Source organism: Aotus nancymaae, unplaced genomic scaffold (genome assembly GCF_030222135.1).
Source record: "Aotus nancymaae isolate 86718 unplaced genomic scaffold, 86718_ANA_hifiasm-v0.15.2.pri h1tg000020l, whole genome shotgun sequence".
NCBI classification, from domain to species: Eukaryota; Metazoa; Chordata; class Mammalia; order Primates; family Aotidae; genus Aotus; species Aotus nancymaae.
Genome location: NW_026988432.1, coordinates 70,360,616 through 70,377,980, shown reverse-complemented (window position 1 = coordinate 70,377,980; position 17,365 = coordinate 70,360,616). Strand labels below are relative to the sequence as shown.

The window sequence follows — 17,365 nt, the reverse complement described above, 5'->3', positions numbered from 1 at the left end:
GCACAGAGATGAGCGGTGGCCCTGGAGGTTCACAGGCACCTTAGTGGCATGGAACTCACCTGGGGCAGGTCAAGGTCGCAGGCATGCTCAGAGGCTGTGGGAGCAGGAACAGTGTTCCCAGGAGCCTGCAGACTGAATCGAGTGGCCCTGCAGGGTGCCCTGGGGTGGCAGCAGCCTGCTGAGGGCCTGAACCAGGAGAGCACTCTGCCTAGAGCAAGAGAAGCAGTTCTTCCTGCAGGCAAGAAAGACCCAGGGACACTTGGGTCCTAGAGACCACCGCCTCACAGCCTGGTCATCTCACTGCAGCAGCTTGGTCCCTGGCTGCAGGCAAGGGTGGCCTGTGGTGCCCCTGAAGCCCTCCCCTGAGGGTGTCAGGGCCTAGTGCGGAGGCCCGCAAGTGCGGCAGACACTTGCTCTGGACTCCGGGCAAAACTCATAAATGGTACGAGACCTTCTCGTCTTTAAGTCACGGGAGCAGAACACTAGCAACTGAAAAGACAGCATTGTACTCTCTTCAGGGCCACAAAGCCTCTCCAAACAGGGCCTAGGGAATCCTCAAAGTGAAAACTGCAGTCAACAGGTTCTCGGAAACGTGCATGATGATTCCCAGAGCCTGGAGCTCTGCACTGAGATGCCCTTTCCCTCCACGACCCCCTTCAAGCTCACGAGGGGGTGTGTGGCAACCCCCACACCTGTCCTCCCACACCCTTTCAGTCATTTTAAACAGGAGAATTTCACTAAACACCCACAGCCCGTTTTCACGTGGCAGGGCAGGGTGGTGGCTGTGGTGTGTGGAGCCCAGGATTTTTAGAAAGGAAAGATGCCTGGGGTTTGGGTTTTGTTTTTAGGAGTGGGAGAGGAGTGGGCTGGAAAGGGGAGGCTAAGAAGAGAATGAATTCTGGAAGAACCGTTAAAACAGAAAATTTAGAAAAATAAAACCTGCAGAAATAGTAGCATTCTTAGAAAATTAATAGGATGCTCTGGGCTTCCAAGATGTCATGCACCTAACACATATTCTGAACACAGACCACTGCTCAGGTTTCTTTGATCGACAGCACCTGATGTCCACAGAAGAGTGCCAAAGCAAGGCTCACAAGGAAAGAAGTTGAGGCCAAAGTCAAATGTTCACACCCCCTTCTACAGTGCTGTAGTTCATGATGCTGTAACGGATGAGTCAATGCAATGGAAATACCGGATACTTTTTAATACATCTAGCCTAAAACTTACAGGAAGGCATCCTAGCACCTTCTTTTATTATTGTACAGCAGTGACAGTGACGACAGTGATGATGGCATCTCTCTATTTTTATGGAAACATCTCCAGGAAATCCCAAGCTGCACAGTGGAGAAATTACAGGAACAGAAGAAGCGTGAAGTCTGTCGGTCTCTTCCCTGGTTCAACGAGGAGCTGAACTGAATCATACTAGAGGCATGAGTGTCTGCACTATTTTTAAAGAGCTCTGGGGAAGTGTGGTTGTCCCACCTTAGGCTCCTAATATAACACTCATTTCTATTTGTGGGATGGTTAACACCATCTTCCATTTGGTCTTTCCTCCACTAATACATTATCCTTCGCTGAAGTTCTATTTCTACATGTTTAATTATTTTTAAGCTCCAGATGTGCAATGTATGCCCTCAAAAACCCTATCATGGAGCAGGGGGCAAGGTCTGAGCCCCTCATGTGTTCCTCTCTTTCCCCAGGCTGAGTAAACACCTTGGCAAGAATCCAGAAAACATTCCACGCAGAACACTGCAATGTCTCAGAATCGGTCACCCATTAGCCATGAAACCCCCACCCTACCCTGCGTGGTCACTTCCCACCCTACCAACAGTAGCACCCTGCCTCACTCACGTACATGCTGGTCTCTCCTGGAATACCAAGCCCAGGGCTGGGCTGGCCTGCTGCACAGCCTCACCTCCAGGCAACCCCTTCCCCTGCACACCTTCCTGCCACACTGCTGGGACACAGACGCCGACCCTCCCACATGTGGCTGGGCCTGCTTGGCTTCTGCACAGTGAACTTGTCGAATTTCCTTCCTGTCTCTGTCCTCCTCAGGAGAGACGGGCGTGGTGATAAGATGACAGCCTTAGGGGTGTCTTACTCTTTATTTATGGCTCTGTGACACTTTTAAAGTGCTGAATGTTCCTAAAGGCTGGTAAATTCTTTCCAAGTTCCTCCAGAGACCAGGCGGCGGTGGTGGCAGGAAGACGGGTGGGGGCAGGAGTTGGAATCTACTTAGACTATAATTGCCATGAGTTTGTGAACTGTTAGTATAAAAATACTCTTGGAGATTTTAATGGTTGAATGAAGATTCACACTCATTAAACACCATGGCTGAGGGGGAAAATTCAGCCTGTGTTACAAGAATGACTTCACAGCTTGAAGTTCAGAAGCAAAACAATAAGAGCTATCACTGTACTGATTACATTATGTATTTTGAATTTTATTTTCCTTGGAGGTGGGTTGGCTACTCTACTGGCTAGTACAAGAAGTAGAACAACAGAAAGGAGAAAAAGCCACCCCACAGAAATACCCAGGTTTTGGTGTCACCTTCTGGCTTTATCTTCTTTTAGAAGCTCTTTCCTAAGCCCTGATGATGGGTTCACTACATTTGGAGACTCCCTGTGCAGCTCTGAACCCTGTTGCAGCACTTAGCACTGTCTTGGTAGTGTCCACTTTCTGGTCGTCTTCCTCCCTAGAGTGAGCCCTAGGTCAACACCTTGCTCATGCGTAGTGCCTCAGCAGGTAGTGTGTGCCTGGAGCAAAGTTGGCATCCCCTATTTAGAAGCTGGTGGACAAGACTTAAGAAGGAAGGGACCCCAATGGCCTGACCTCCTTCAACAGCATCTAGCACAGACACGTGTTCTCCCAAACGCTTCCTGACGACTTCAGTGGTGCAGAAGTTTTGCTAAAAATTTTCATATTTTGCAACAGTTACTCAAAAATTACTACTCTAAGAGGGTGTGATCCGTCACTGAGAAAAGAGCCTCCTGGTTGCTCTAAGCTGCCTATTTGTAATAATGTATTTATGTACATCATTTGCATGACAATAAAATGAGGAAACCATCCCTATGATCTGTAGGGGGAGAGATGAACGTGGAGGGCAGGTGTGGCCCGGGCACAGCTACCTGATGCCTGCCCAAGGCCAGGTGCCTTGGATGGCACAGGCAGGCGGCAGGAGCCAGTGATGATTGGACGGACCAGGGAATCCCTGAATGCAGACTCCGCGAGCCCGTCTGGGTGGAGTGGCACCTCCTCACTTCATGAAGGCCCAAGCATTCATCCACTACAATGACTTCTCACCACACATTTTAGAATCTAGAGTTTCATGATCTCTTCAGAAAGAAATTTACCCAAATATCTTCTGATCAAAGATGACTGACAGGATTTTCTAAAAAATCAGCAGAGGAATAAGAGCAATTATAAACCTTTTAAAAGTCTATCCCTCTGCCTTGCTATAAATGGAAAAAAATACATACATAAGCCATAATTCTCCCTATAGGATTCATTTAAAATCCACCCTCACCTCCACCTCCACATTATTAATTTAGGAAAGTGCATCAGAAAAAAATACAGCTGCACATGGAATGAAACCTTCTTCTCCACAGGGGAGTGTGGTTGCTTCTGAGGCTCTCGTCCCACAGTCAGTCTGTCTGTCTCTCACTCTCTTTGGCTGTCTGTCTCTTGGAGTCACAGTTCTCCTTCCTAATAGCCCCTGTCACTACATGGATGACCTAAGAAAGTGTCCGATGAACCAGCCACATCCTGAGAAACACCTTTTCTTTAAAATGCAGTTTTCAACTCATGAGGATGAAGAAAAAGGACCTATCAATGAGTAACAGAATTTCCAGAGGAGGTCTCAGCCTCATATATAGACATTTGAAAAAAACAAAACTCCAAAGCAACAAACTGTGTACTCATGCATAACACCTCCAACAGGAACAAACTAATTCCAGACTTGAAAGAAGATGAAAAAGTCTGACATGCATCTTCCTAAAGGGAGTCCCACCCTCAAATGTTCTGAGTTGACAGAACCCTCTTAGGTAGAAACAAACTTCTTGAGAAACAGCTTCTCTTCTTCTCAACTCTGTCCTCAGACCAAACTCCAAGAGGAACCACACAAACCCGAAAGAGCATGCATCATCCATAGCAGTTCTCAGGAAATGTACCTTTTTTAAAGAACAGGTCTTTGAACTGAGCCTCCTTCAGTGTGCTGTTGTTCAGGTGCTCACTGGACATAATCAGGTCCTCTGCAAGTGAGAGTTCAACCGTGACGCAGCCCCCTACGTTCAAAGCATCCCTTCAGCTTCCGGCAATCTCCTCTCCAGGCAGCTCAGAGCTGCAGTTATAGCCGGCGTGGGGTGTGGGAGAGTGTGTGAACGTGGCGGGGGGGAGGGGGTGTGTGTGTTTCTGTCTGCCTCGTTCACTCTCTCTCTACTGTATCAGCAGGGCCCACCCCAGGTGCTAGACTCAAACACTGTGGCTCTGACCGCAGACTGTGGCTACCAATTATCAACTGCCATCAACAGAAACCAGGAACTCTGCGGCAGGAAGCCCGCCGTGTTACCGAGCAGAGAATAAGTCCGGAGTCTCCGATCCTGAGACCAGCTGGACACCCAGGGCAGTGCCGTTTACAGCAACGTCTATCAGTGAGCAGTCTGCACCTCTCGGGTTTGGCCTCACACCTGGACATGTCACACACACAGACAAGAACGCAGCTAGATGGCTCATCTTGTCTCACTGCGTTCAATAATCTTTTCAACAGGCAAATATCAAACCATTCCAGACAGAAAAGAGGAAATCTGCAAATCTCACACAATACTCCTTCCCTTGATCTCTGCTGGAAGCTTTTCAGTGTGGAAGGACCGCAGAGGGCACTTACCAAGACAGGACACGCGACGGGCAAGACGCTCACGTTAGGCTGGCATGCTTCTCCCCTGCAGATCCGCTCCCGGAGTGTACGCGCCCAGCTAGGAGCACCCACAGCGCCCCTCAGACTGCGAGTCAGGCTGTCCTCTCCTGGTGCCCCCTCTCCACAGCCTCTAACTGATAGGAGCAGCTTGCAGCGGTTCTTGCAGCCAAGCTCTGCACTGGTAAGGGGCGAGGTCCTACCCACAGCAGGAAACACTGCCTGCTCCTCTCCCTCCAGCTCTCTCTTCCCCTCCCGGCTCTCCCATTCCTTCCCTCTCCCTCTGCCTCACATCATTATTCCCCATGTATGGTAACACAAAAACACCACAGACTCCTTCAAAGTCAGGACGCTCAATGTTCCTACACAGTTTTAGTTTATAAGGATCAGAAATTAAAGAAAAGAATCCCAGGCAATTCAAACATGAAAGCAGAGACATGTCTCAGGAGGGCGCTTTCTCTTGCTTCATTTTGTTCAAGCACAGTCTCTTTTCCCTAGGTCTAAACAGTTTGTTTCATCTGAGTGTAAAACATCTCCTGTGCATTTGGATGCCCCCAGGCTGTGTGAAGAAAATTCAGGGCAGGCTGCGATTCTGTCTGTCGCAGTTTTCAGAGAAAATCACGGGGTGGCTGCGCTGGAAAGGGCGGCCTGCCATGGTAACGCTGCAAATAACCTCCGCCACAAGCACTGCCCGGCGCCCAGAATAGCCTTTGTTTTTCCTTATTTAGGGTAAATAGGAATGACATGTGGGCCACAACAATAGTTTTGGCTGTGGGAGGAGTTGTCAAAGCAAAACTAAACTCTGTTGGTTACTACCAGCCTTAGAAACCAGGACAGTTGACGTTAGCAGCCCGCCCGCTGTCAGCCCAGCACATCACCTGGGGCATGACAGCAAGGACTGGGCCCTGATGTCACCGCCGGGTCCTCCGGGTGGCTGGAAGACATCACTTTCTCATGTTCTCATTTTTAGGAGCAGGGGCAGAAAAGCAACAAAAGAACCACCCAGAAGAATCTCCAGAGGCTTCACGTGGATAAAAGGAAGCCAGATAATTTCAGCAAGAAAAGTGATCATTGTGTTAATATACAGCCGCCCGGGAAATCCAGGCGGTGTGATTCTTCCTGAGCAATTTCCAAGTTAAAAATGGAACTTTCCTCCCTGTGTCAGACTTTCCCTGACTTCTTCTCAGAGTCACCCTGCCAGGTGAATGAAGAGGGAACTGCCCTCAGGAAGAGGCAGCTTCAGAAAGTATTAGAAGCTGCTGCCACTTCAAGCCACCCCTCCCTGGCTGCCAGCTCCCCAGTCCCTGGAGCCCTGCGGCTCCTTGCCACCTGGGCCGGCACTTCCTGGTCAGGCTCAGTCATGTGGTAGGCTTGCTTTCAAGCCAGAGCCTCAGCCAGGAGTGCTGCAGGCCACTGTACCTGTCTGTTTCTTAAAATTAGGGTTTTGGGGGCTGGTGGCTCAGGCCTGTAATCCCAGCATTTTGGGAGGCCAAGGTGGGCGAATCACCTGAGGTCAGGAGTTCAAAACCAGCGTGGCCAAAGTGGTGAAACCTCGTCTCTACTAAAAACACAAAAAATTAGCTGGGTGTAATGGCACATGCCTATAATCCCAGCTATTTGGGAGGCTGAGGCGGGAGAATTGCTTGAACCTAGAAGGCAGAGTTTGCAGTGAGCTGAGATCACACCACTGCACTCCAGCTTGGGCAAGAAGAGCAAAACTCTGTCTCAAAAAAAAGAAAAATTACAGCTTTGGTGAACTTCATGATACTTGGAAAGTTCTTCTGTCCTTTGCTAATGGACATATTTGCATTTTGAAATGGTTACAAATTGCCTGCTTTGGGGTTTAACATTATATAAAATGAATACTTCATATATATTTTTAAAAATGTATGTTTTCTTCATTTTAACGGCCACAGGTTATTCCCCAGTGTCTCAATGCACTTACTGTGTTTGGCTGACTTCCTTGTCACTGGGCATCTTGGCCATGGAAGCCGATCTTTTCCCTCCCTCCCTCCCTCCCCTCCTCCTTCCCTCCCTCCCTCCTTTCCTTCCTCCATTCTTCCTCCCTTCCTCCCTTCCTTCTCTCCTCCCTCCCTCCCTCCCTCCTCACTGTGTCAACCAGCCTGGAGTGCAATGGCAACATCTTGGATCACTGCAACTTCCACCTCCCGGGTTCAAGTGATTCTCCTGCCTCAGCCTCATGAGTAGCTGGGATTACAGGTGGGCGCCAACATGCCCAATTAATTTTTGTAATGTTTGCATTTTCAGTAGAGATGGGGTTTCATCATGTTGGCCAGGCTGTTCTGGAACTCCTGACCTCAAGTGATCCACCGGCGTTGGCCTCCCAAAGTTCTGGAATTACAGACATGAGCCACTGGGCCCAGCCACGGAGCTGATCTTAATTAAGCTCTTTGCTCACTCAGTTTAATGTTCTCACAGTTAAACCCATTTAAAAATCACTTTCAAAACTTTTGACTTTATGAATGAAAGTTTACTTTGAAAACATTGCCACACCTAACACAGACACACACACACACACACATGCTGAGTGCTCCTGTGAGTGTCTAGGGACACGGCGTAGAGACTGTCTTGGGATTTGTGGCTTAACAGAGGCACAGGGCCTCTCCCAGCCCCTGCTGAGGGGCTGTCTGGGTGGATGCACTAGGTAGAGCCCTTGAGTTTTATTCTTATTCCCTTTTAAACACCACCTGAAGATGATGCTTGCTTTAGAAGGAAGTTCCGAGGTCAAGTTGTGACTCACGGTTCATGCCCTGATACACAGCTCACCCTAGCTGCATGACAGCATGGGGATCACTGGACTCTTTAGCTGAGAGCTGCCAAAATTTCTTTTCCCGTCATTCAGAGAAAATGGCAGAAGGCGTGGGAGAGAGAAGCCTGTGGAACATGCAAGTATGAAAGTGTAAAAATATTTGCATTCGGAACCCTCTCCTCCCGCATCATCGTTACATTGCAGCTTTCGCATGAGTACTCTGATGGCTATCACTTCTAATGGGAGTTTTGTGCACTCACCAGCACATCTCAGAGCTTAAGAGGCATCCACATGTGCGGCAGAGACCTTGAAAATGGAGCAAGGCAGGGTCACCAAAGACGCACACTTTCAGAAAAGTTTGTTGCTAGCAACAAGGACTTGAGACTGTAAGGATATCTTCAGGGTTTCCTCTATAAAGGTCTTCAGTTCTCTAATTCATCTGACAAAGATTTACCCGAGTGTTTACAGTCCTTAGGAGGAAACGCACTGGACCTTCAATGGAGTCCTACAGATAAGTGTTTCTGTGTGGCTGAGCTCGTCGAAGCTTCCATCTCCAGGTAGTTGCTTTATAAAGGAACCAAACAGGCTCTAAGCATCAGCTTTACCAGTTGAGACCTGCATGGGACAAGCTAAGGTGGGTGGAACCTTGCTGTTGTGAATGGCCAAAAAGAGGCAGCTTAGATCTGATTGGAAGAGATCAGTTGAGATTTCAGCTCTCATTCAGCCACTCCAAGTATGAGTAGCTTAGGGACTACTCAGCTCATTAGCTTCAGAAAAAAGTTTCTGAGTGCTAAAGTGGGGCTCTGCTCTACCAGAATCTGTCTGTCATCTTTAAGCCCAGTTATAGCATCTCGCGCAGCCCCAGGCCTGGTCCCGGCTCTCACCCCCAGGGCTTCTCGGCGCACCCCACTGCCTCCCCCTCCACAGCCTGCCCCATCACGGAAGCTTCACTCACAACAGAAATTCTCACAGATAAAGATCACTTGAAGAGTTAGAAATAACGATCGCCATTCTAACTGGCATGAAATGATATCTCATTGTGGTTTTGATTTGCATTTCTCTAATGACCAGTGATGATGAACTTTTTTTTCATATGTTTGTTGGCTGCATAAATGTCTTCTTTTGAGAAGTGTCTGTTCATATCCTTTGCCCACTTTTTGAAGGGACTGTTAGTTTTTTTTTTACATTGTTGGTGGGAGTGTAAATTAGTTCAACCATTGTGGAAGACAGTGTGGCAATCCCTCAAGGATCTAGAACCAGAAATGCCATTTGACCCAGCAATCCCATTACTGTGTATATGTCCAAAGGATTATAAATCATTCTACTATAAAGACACATGCACACGTATGTTTACTGTAGCACTGTTCACAGTAGCAAAGACTTGGAACCAACCTGAAAATGTCCATCAATGACAGACTGGGTAAGGAAATGTGGCACATATATACCATGGAATACTCTGCAGCTACAAAAAAGAATGAGCTCATGTCCTTTGCAGGAACATGAATGAAGCTGGAAACCATCATCCTCAGCAAACTAACACAGGACCAGAAAAGCAAATACCACATGTTCTCATGCAAAAGTGGGAGTTGAACAATGAGAACACATGGACACAAGGAGGGGAACATCACACACCTGGGCCTGTCGGGAGTGGGGGGCAAAGAGAGAGAGAGCAATAATTGGACAAGTGCCTAATACATGCAGGGCTTAAAAGCTAGATGACAGGTTGATAGGTGCAGCAAACTACCATGGCACATGTATACCTAGGTAACAAATCTGCACATTCAGCACATGTATCCCAGAACTTTAAGTAAAATAAAATAAGAACAAAAAAAGGATTAGAAATACCTTTTTAATGGTTCTGCAGCATAAATTTAGCATTTGTAAACATTCATAAAGATTTACTGCCATGTGCAAGGCACTTTCAAGTACTATATTATTTATCTTCACGCCAACCCTGTGAGGCACATTTTACTTGTTACCACTTTACAGATGGGGAAACTGAGGCTCAGAGAGGGTGAGTCTTCTGTCCAAGGGCAAACTGCTGGTGAGAGGCCAGCGAGGAGTTGGAGCTGGGGCAATCTGACTCTGACACTCCCACCCAGCCACTCACCCATTGTTTTGCTCAGTGGCCAGCGAGCTCAGAATTACCCAACAGTCAACAAATGTAGCAGCCACTGAAACTAACCGAAGGATGCCAGTGGACTGATGATGACTTACACTGATTTTTTTTTCAGCCCAATTGCCCAATTTCTTTTGGGCACGGAGGGGATGAGTTAACTTGCAAATCCACGTAAAAGATTCTGCATCTCCACATGCTGCCACGAGGCTCTTGGAGCCATTTTATGTGTCTCGTCTGCCTGTTAATGCAGCTCTTGTTAAGAATCATGGCTCTGTCTGTTACAAATTCTCATTCTTTGAGGTTTATGACTATGCTATAAAATTTTGCTCTGAGATGAAATTTTCCACATAAAAATTAATCCCTGGTATTTGGCCTTCAGAAAACAAAACAGTACATTTTAAGTAATTTTGTTATGCTTAAAATCATGAATGAGGATTTTAAAAGAACACAAACTTTATGTTCCCACAGACCCAAAACATGGTAATAGTTTGATATTTGTGGACATTAGTCTATAGCTTGGAATAATCTTCTAGTGTATCCTTGGAGCTTAGAGAAACGCGGCACAGAGAAGGCTTTATGTAGAAACGCAAACACTCTGCGTGCACTCCCATCAGCCCTGTCGTTTGGTAGGAATGTTCGCAAATATGAAAGTGTGCGGCCTCAAGGAGCCAGTAAGCCAATAAGGTGGATTCCACATGTATTAAATAAATTAGTTCAGATTAAACATCCTTAAAATAACTTCCTAATATGCAAAAGAGTCTCTGAATTAGCAGATTTGAGTGTACCTTACACATTATCTATGCTACTAAGCGGGAAAAAAAAGGAATTAAAGGAATTACTTATGATTCCACATTTATGGTGCTATAGATTTTCATAATGGCTAAACTACCTCCTACTAAGAGGGTTTGTGCCTGAAATTGCAACTACCCTTCCAAGCCTCAGAAGAAAATGGGAGTCAGTATGAAGTTTTTACAGAGGCCAATTAGAACCAACTTTGGGTTCCAAACCCTGCCACCTGTGTTAGGTTGAGCTGGGTGCATTTTCTCATCTATAAAATGAGGCTGAGAATACTTACTTCACAGGAGGATGAAATAGCACATCCAAACCTCACTCCTCAGAGTGTGGTCCACAGACCAGCAGCAGCAGCATCCCCTAGGAGCTTAACAGAAATACAATCTTGAGCCCTGCCTAGACCTTGGAACCGAAGCCTGAATGTTAACCAGATGCCCAGCCAAGTGATCTTCATTCCGGCGTTTCAGAGGCCCTGCTCTACTCCAGACTCCTCACCTGGATGAAATGAGTAAGCCGGGGGCTTGGAGAAATTGTGATGCATGCATACCACCACGAGGACACACGAGGGCTCCTGTTTTTGCTAACTGTCATTCAACAATGATTTTAAATAACAGTACTCAGCATGCAACAATTTGTGTGCACATGTAGGTAAAGCAGTAACACTGCCCTCCCCGGCACGGAAGGTGCTTCCTGTTGCCCTCTGCTCTGTGCTGATGTGTTGTTATTGATCCACCCGCACTTTTCAGGAGAACTAGCAGGGGTTAACAGTGTCATCAGGGTCCCCAAGAATGGCAAAGCTAGCTGGCTTATGTTAACAGAGGCTCTGGACTGGACACAGTGGCTCACACCTGTGACCCCAACACTTTGGGGGCCAAGATGGGAGGACTGCTTGAGACCAGGAGTTTGAGACCAGCCTGGGCAACATAGTGAAACCACGTCTTCAAAAATTTTTTTTTAATTAGCCAGGTGTGGTGGCACACGCCTATCATCCCAGTTACTCCGGAGGCTGAAGCAGGAGGATCGCTTGAGCCCAGGAGGTTGAGAATGCAGTGAGCTGTGATTGTGCCAATGCACCCCAGCCTGCGCAACAGAATGAGACCCTGTCTCATTAAAACAGAGGATCTGGTGTTGAGAAACTATTTCTAGAATATTTGGCATCCTTCATAAAAACTCGAGAAGTCTTTTAGGATTTCTGGACACCATGTGTTAAGAGAACACTCTGATTCTGCACTCTGGAAAAACTTGAGTGCCAGGAGCAGACTTCTCGTAAAGACAGAATGATAAAGATGCCAAGGCTCCATCCCTATGAGCCTGGCCCCACTCTCTCTGCATCCCTGCCTCAGCCTTCCTGTTCCTTGAGAGAGCCAGATGCCAGGAAGAGACTCCTGGCCCTTGAGCATTCTGGAAGCAGCACCCACTCCTGCTGCATGTGTGCTGCCTGCCTGGTGGCTGCTGGCATGCCCCCAAATCTTTCCTTATCAACAAGGCATGCCGACGGTGCCTTCAGAAAACAGCCACGACCTCTTCTGGGGGGTGTTGAAGGGGTGGTAGAAATCTGTATATTTCAGGTGAAACACTTTTTTTCTATAGAAAAACACACTGAATATTTTACTGTTTAAATGTTTGATGTGGTTACTCAGGAAAGTATTTTATTTTGCTTTTCAAATATATTACAATTTTCACTTTCATCCCCAAACTGGAAGGCTGAATAACCTTCGTAATTCATCTTATTTCTGGGTACAGCATAGAAAATGAGGCTCAAGATGTTATATTGTCAGGAATTAGACACTGCTATTCTAGTTCTCAGTTTTTTACCCCATAAAAATTGTAACTGCCCCTTGAGAGACTGAAACCCCAGTTTCATTAGCTCCTTAATCCAGGCAAACGTCGCGCCTTCTTGCACATGCGCAGTATGTGGCACACATAGGTCGTGCTCATGATGGTCCATGTGGTTGCTAAGTGGCGGCAGCCTTGGGGCCGCTATTCCTGCAGCTGTTAGGGCAGCGGGCCCGCACCAGTCCTAAGGCACATATTGTCACCTCTGCTGTTCCTCTCTGTCTTGCTTATAGACTCCAGAATGTGTCCAGGTAGCTCCAAGACCTTTAGCTTTGGACAAAGCATTCATTTCTTCAAAAGCTGAGATAAAATCAAGGCACATTCCAGGGTTTTAGTTTTGTGTTAGAGCATATACTAAGCCACATATCAGAGAAATTATGTGTCAAAAATCCAAGCTAGTCCAAAGTCAACCTTGACATCAGATCTATATAACTATACTCTGTTTTCATCTTTGGCATTTTAAGACTAGCGTGACACACAGATGCTGTGAAGACAAGGATTCGCTGCTCTCCGGTGCCGGAGTGTTTTTGAAAATTCCAGCCAGGGATTGATCCTCTTTGATGCCAGCTCCAGGAATGCATGCAGCAAATGTGGAGTGCTTACTATGTGCCCGCCACCCCATGTGCTGCAGGAAACAAAGAAAGCCAGGAACCCCCCCTTGTCCATGCTATCCCTACTTCACATCTCTAGCAAGAGCTAGCAGGGTTGTGAGGCCTGTGCAACTTAGTGTGACCCCCAGCAGGGCACTCAATGTGGAGCGGGTGAAGGCACCAGGGAAGGGGGTGCTGCAGGAGTACACGAGAGGGGTGCCTAACCTAAATACTGACAACAACAACTAACACTGAGATGGTGCTTACAGTGGGCCAGGCAGTGCTCCAGGGCACTCCAACAATTAGACCATTTAATACTTAACAACAACTACCATGAGATGAATTCTAGTTATTATCCCAGTCACACTGGTGAGAGAATGGAGGCACAGAAAGGTTAAGTAATTTGCCCAAAGTCACACAGCTGTTAAGTGGCAATGCCAGGACCTGAGCTAGGAAGACTGGCTCCAGAGCCTGTTCCTCACTCCATCAGGCCAACTCTAAATGTGGCCAAACCGAGGACGACCCTTCAGAAGGGTCCTGTTCCACAAATCCCATTTAAAAGGCTCAAGGAATGAATTTTTCTTCTCTTAGACCAGTGCTCTAGGAAGTTCTGGAAGTACATAGAGACCATTTAACTGGACCTGATATGAGGAAAGGACTTCTTTTTTCACACCTCAGGGAAGATGGTTCTAGAAACAAACTATACTACCAGGCAATTTTCCTTTATGTTAAACTAAACCTGTTTTCTGGAAATTTAAGGTTATTGCCTTTATCCTTTTCCTTATCTTGGGCCCTGAAAAGATGAAGTTTCTGCTTCTGTACTAGAGTATAAAAAGGTAATTTAAAAACTTAAATATTTATGAAAATCAGAGTTTTCTAGAATAAAACTCCCTCCACACTTTTCTTTTTTACTGTTTTTAATTTGTTATGTCCACAGTCCTTTCTTTTCTTTCTGATCGAAAGCATATAGGGATGTCCTCCCATTAAATGTCCTCTCCATTTAGGGATTCACTGGAACCTATTCTAGTGCTGAAAAACCATGATGTGCCTGAAGGGACTGCTCAGTTCAATATCTTACTTATTTGTGACTTGAAAAAGTACTAAAATAAAAATTTTTATTTGTTTTTTAATTTCTAGTTTTTCTTCTTTTGATTTTTTAAACAAAAAATTAGGCCGGGCACAGTGGCTCACACCTGTAATCCTAACACTCTGGGAGGCCGAGGTGGGAAGATCACTTGAGGTCAGAAGTTTGAGACCAGCCTGGTCAATATGGTGAAACCCAGTCTTTAGTAAAAATACAAAAATTAGCCAGAAATTGCTTGAACCTGGGAGGCGAAGGTTGCAGTGAGCTGAGAATGTGCCACTGCACTCCAGCCTGGGTGACAGAGCAAGACTCCGTTTCAAAAAAAAAAAAAAAAATTTAAATGTCATAGTTTAAGAATGATGATGTTTGATAAAATTCCCCCGTCCTGCCACCAGTGATGGTTCCCAAAGCAACTAACATACTGGTTTGGGAAGTATGTGGATTTACAGCCAGATATCCTGGTTGAAATTCTAAATCTTACTAAACTGTCTGATATGATTAAGTTCTTTTCTACTTTTAGTATCAGGTTCAGGGGCACATGTGTAGGTTTGATACAAGGTTATACCGCATGCTGCTGAGATTTGTGCTTCTATTAATTTTGTCTCCCAGATAGTGAGCATAGTACCCAAAAGGAAGTTTTTCAGGCCTTTCTCACCTCTCTACCTCTTTCCTTTTGGAGTCCCCAGTTTCTATTGTTCCCATTTCTATGTCCATAAGTACCCAGTGCTTAGCTTCCATGTATAAATGAGAACGTACTTGTATTTAGTTTTTCTGTTTCTGCATTAATTCACCTAGAATAATGACCTCCATCTGCATCCATGTTTCTGCAAAGGACATGATTTCATTCTTTTTCATGGCTGTGTAGTACTTCACGGTGCATATATATCACATTTTCTTCATCCACTAGTGATGGACATCTAGCTTGATTCTGTATCTTTGCTATTGTGCTACAATAAACATACAGGTTCAAGTGTCTTTCTGGTACACTGATTTATTTTCCTTTGGGCATATACCCAGTAGTGGGATTGCTGGGTCGAATGGTAGTTCTATTTTAGTTCTTTGAGAAATCTCCAAACTGCTTTCTATAGTGGCTGAATTATTTTCAATTTTTACCAAGTGTGTATAAGTGTTCCCTTTTCTCTGCAGCCTACCAACATGTTTGTTTTTTTTAAATTTTGTCTTTTTAATAATAGCCTTTCTGCTGTGAGGTGGTGTCTTGTCATGGTTTTGATTTGCATTTCTCTGATGGTTAGTGATGTTGAGCATTTTTTCCTGTGTTTGTTGGTCACTTGTAAGTCTTCTTTTGAGAAGTGTTCGTTTATGGCCTTTGCCCAGTTTTTAGTGGGGTTATTTACCTTATTCTCATTGATTTGTTTACGTTCCTTATAGATTCTGAATAAATTATCATTGTTAAATGCATTATAATGTCAGATTTCTTTGTTTAAAATATTTCTGCAAGGGTGATAAATGGAAACATGAAAAGTATAGCTGTGAATGTGAGGCCCCTGGTTAACCAGAGATAATGGAGATGGATCGACTGGGCTTTATGATGACATCTTGCCACCATGAAATAGACAGAAGCCAAAGGGTTAGGAGAGCAGGTGCCCATCCTCCCTAAAGGCCTGACAGTGTCTTTTATGCAGATAAGGAGAAACATGGTCTTGTTTTGATTAAAAATGACCTTAATTAAGTCCATTATTTTCAACATAGTAAATACACACAGCAGGAAAGCAAATCCAGTAAAATAGAGTGTTAATAATAAAAATGTAGAGTCCTCACAGAAGAAATGCTATTCTGGCAGAAACACATCTAATTTTGGTCATACAAATAAAACTAATTTTTTAAAACATTATAAGCTTAGAAATGGTAATACTGCAAATACCTTTACAATTATTTTTCCTGTCATATACCTTACAGAAAATTTTCCAAATCAGTCTATCACCACTAATCCTCTGAGAGGCAGAAATCCTGGCCAATGTTGGCTGCAGGGTGGCAATTTGGTCACACATGCGCTTCTTGGTGATTTTTAGCTCAAACAGACAAAACAGCAAATGGCGAGCCTTGATCAGATTCCAGCTAAATGCCTTGGAAGTCTTAGGCTACAGATTCTGTCTGCTGTCATTATGCCTGGAACATTTTGGTTTTAGTGCCTCTTGATGTGGTCAGATGTTGGTCAGGAGACCCAGGGTCTAGTGCCACCTCTCCTACTAGCCGAGAGTGACATCTTGAGTCACACAGCTGTGCAGTCCTCATATGTCTCATATCATTGCTGGGACCAACTCAATGTCTTGCAGACTTCAGTCCAAGCCCTTCAAGTCCCACTGTTAGAATTCTTAAAATACCTGCATCCACGTTTTATTATTTAATATTGATTTTAAACTGGACTTCAATTAATTCATTTAAAAAAAGGTTAACCTCTAAGTAAAAATATCCATAAAATCACAGATATGATATGCTAGATATTTTAAATAAAACATTTGAGGCAAGCATATTATTAAAAATTATATAATAAAATTACAGGCATAGTGGTATGTGCCTATAGTTTCAGCTACCTGGGAGGCTAAGGCAAGAGGATTGCTTCAGTTTCCCAGGAGTTTGAGACCAGACTGGTCAATATCGTGAGACCCTGTCTCTATTTTTAAAAGATATAATAATAATAGCCAAAACAATCTTTAATGTTATTTATAGAATATAAAGATAATTTTCTTACTCTTGCTCATTTAAAAGAAATGTTTGCTGTAAAATTTGGTTTCAACCAATTAGTAAGAAAAACATGACTTATCCACATATATACTGTGTTTGAAACTTAAACACAGTTAAAACATATGAGTCTCACTTAAAGAATAGTGAGCTGAGAAGCTCCACAGACTCACTTGCCAGAAAAACAACCATAACTGATGAAATATTAATGTGTAAAAGAGTAACCATTTTGAGTCTCTGAAAATTGTCCAAGGGAATTTCAGCAGATTAATAAATATCTTGTTTCAAGAAAATCTATTAAATCTCTTACTTCCACAGTGAGAGTCTGTGGCACTTGAGCCACAACCCACTCCTTCCTTCTCCTTTCCCCAGTTCAGCACAGGGAAGCTCTACACTGAGTGGGTGTGGCAAAAAACAAGGTTTCCTCTCTCCCCACTTCCCAACAAAGGCTATGGCACCTCCAGCAAAAGGCAGGCATCATCACATTCCTGTTGCAGAGATTAAATTACAGGTGAATGCAGTCAAGAGGCCATAGGCTTCCTATGACCACGTGGCCTTCCTTGTT

General features: G+C 45.0%; 1 protein-coding gene across 7 annotated transcripts in view; it reads right to left on the bottom strand.

Moving 5' to 3' along the window:
• LDLRAD4 (low density lipoprotein receptor class A domain containing 4) overlaps positions 1 to 17,365 on the bottom strand; it is a 259,936-nt gene that overhangs the window by 35,676 nt on the left and 206,895 nt on the right. For 2 of the 7 annotated variants that reach the window (XM_012472503.3, XM_021670084.2), the window contains exon 1: positions 4,170 to 5,475. The exons of 4 other annotated variants lie outside the window; for them this stretch is intronic. In XM_012472503.3, the coding sequence (XP_012327926.3) occupies positions 4,170 to 4,239 (70 nt within the window). In that variant the 5' untranslated portion in view covers positions 4,240 to 5,475. Of the gene's footprint in view, positions 1 to 4,169; positions 5,476 to 17,365 lie in introns of those variants that run through there. One more of the 7 variants, XM_012472504.3, reaches the window with a different exon arrangement.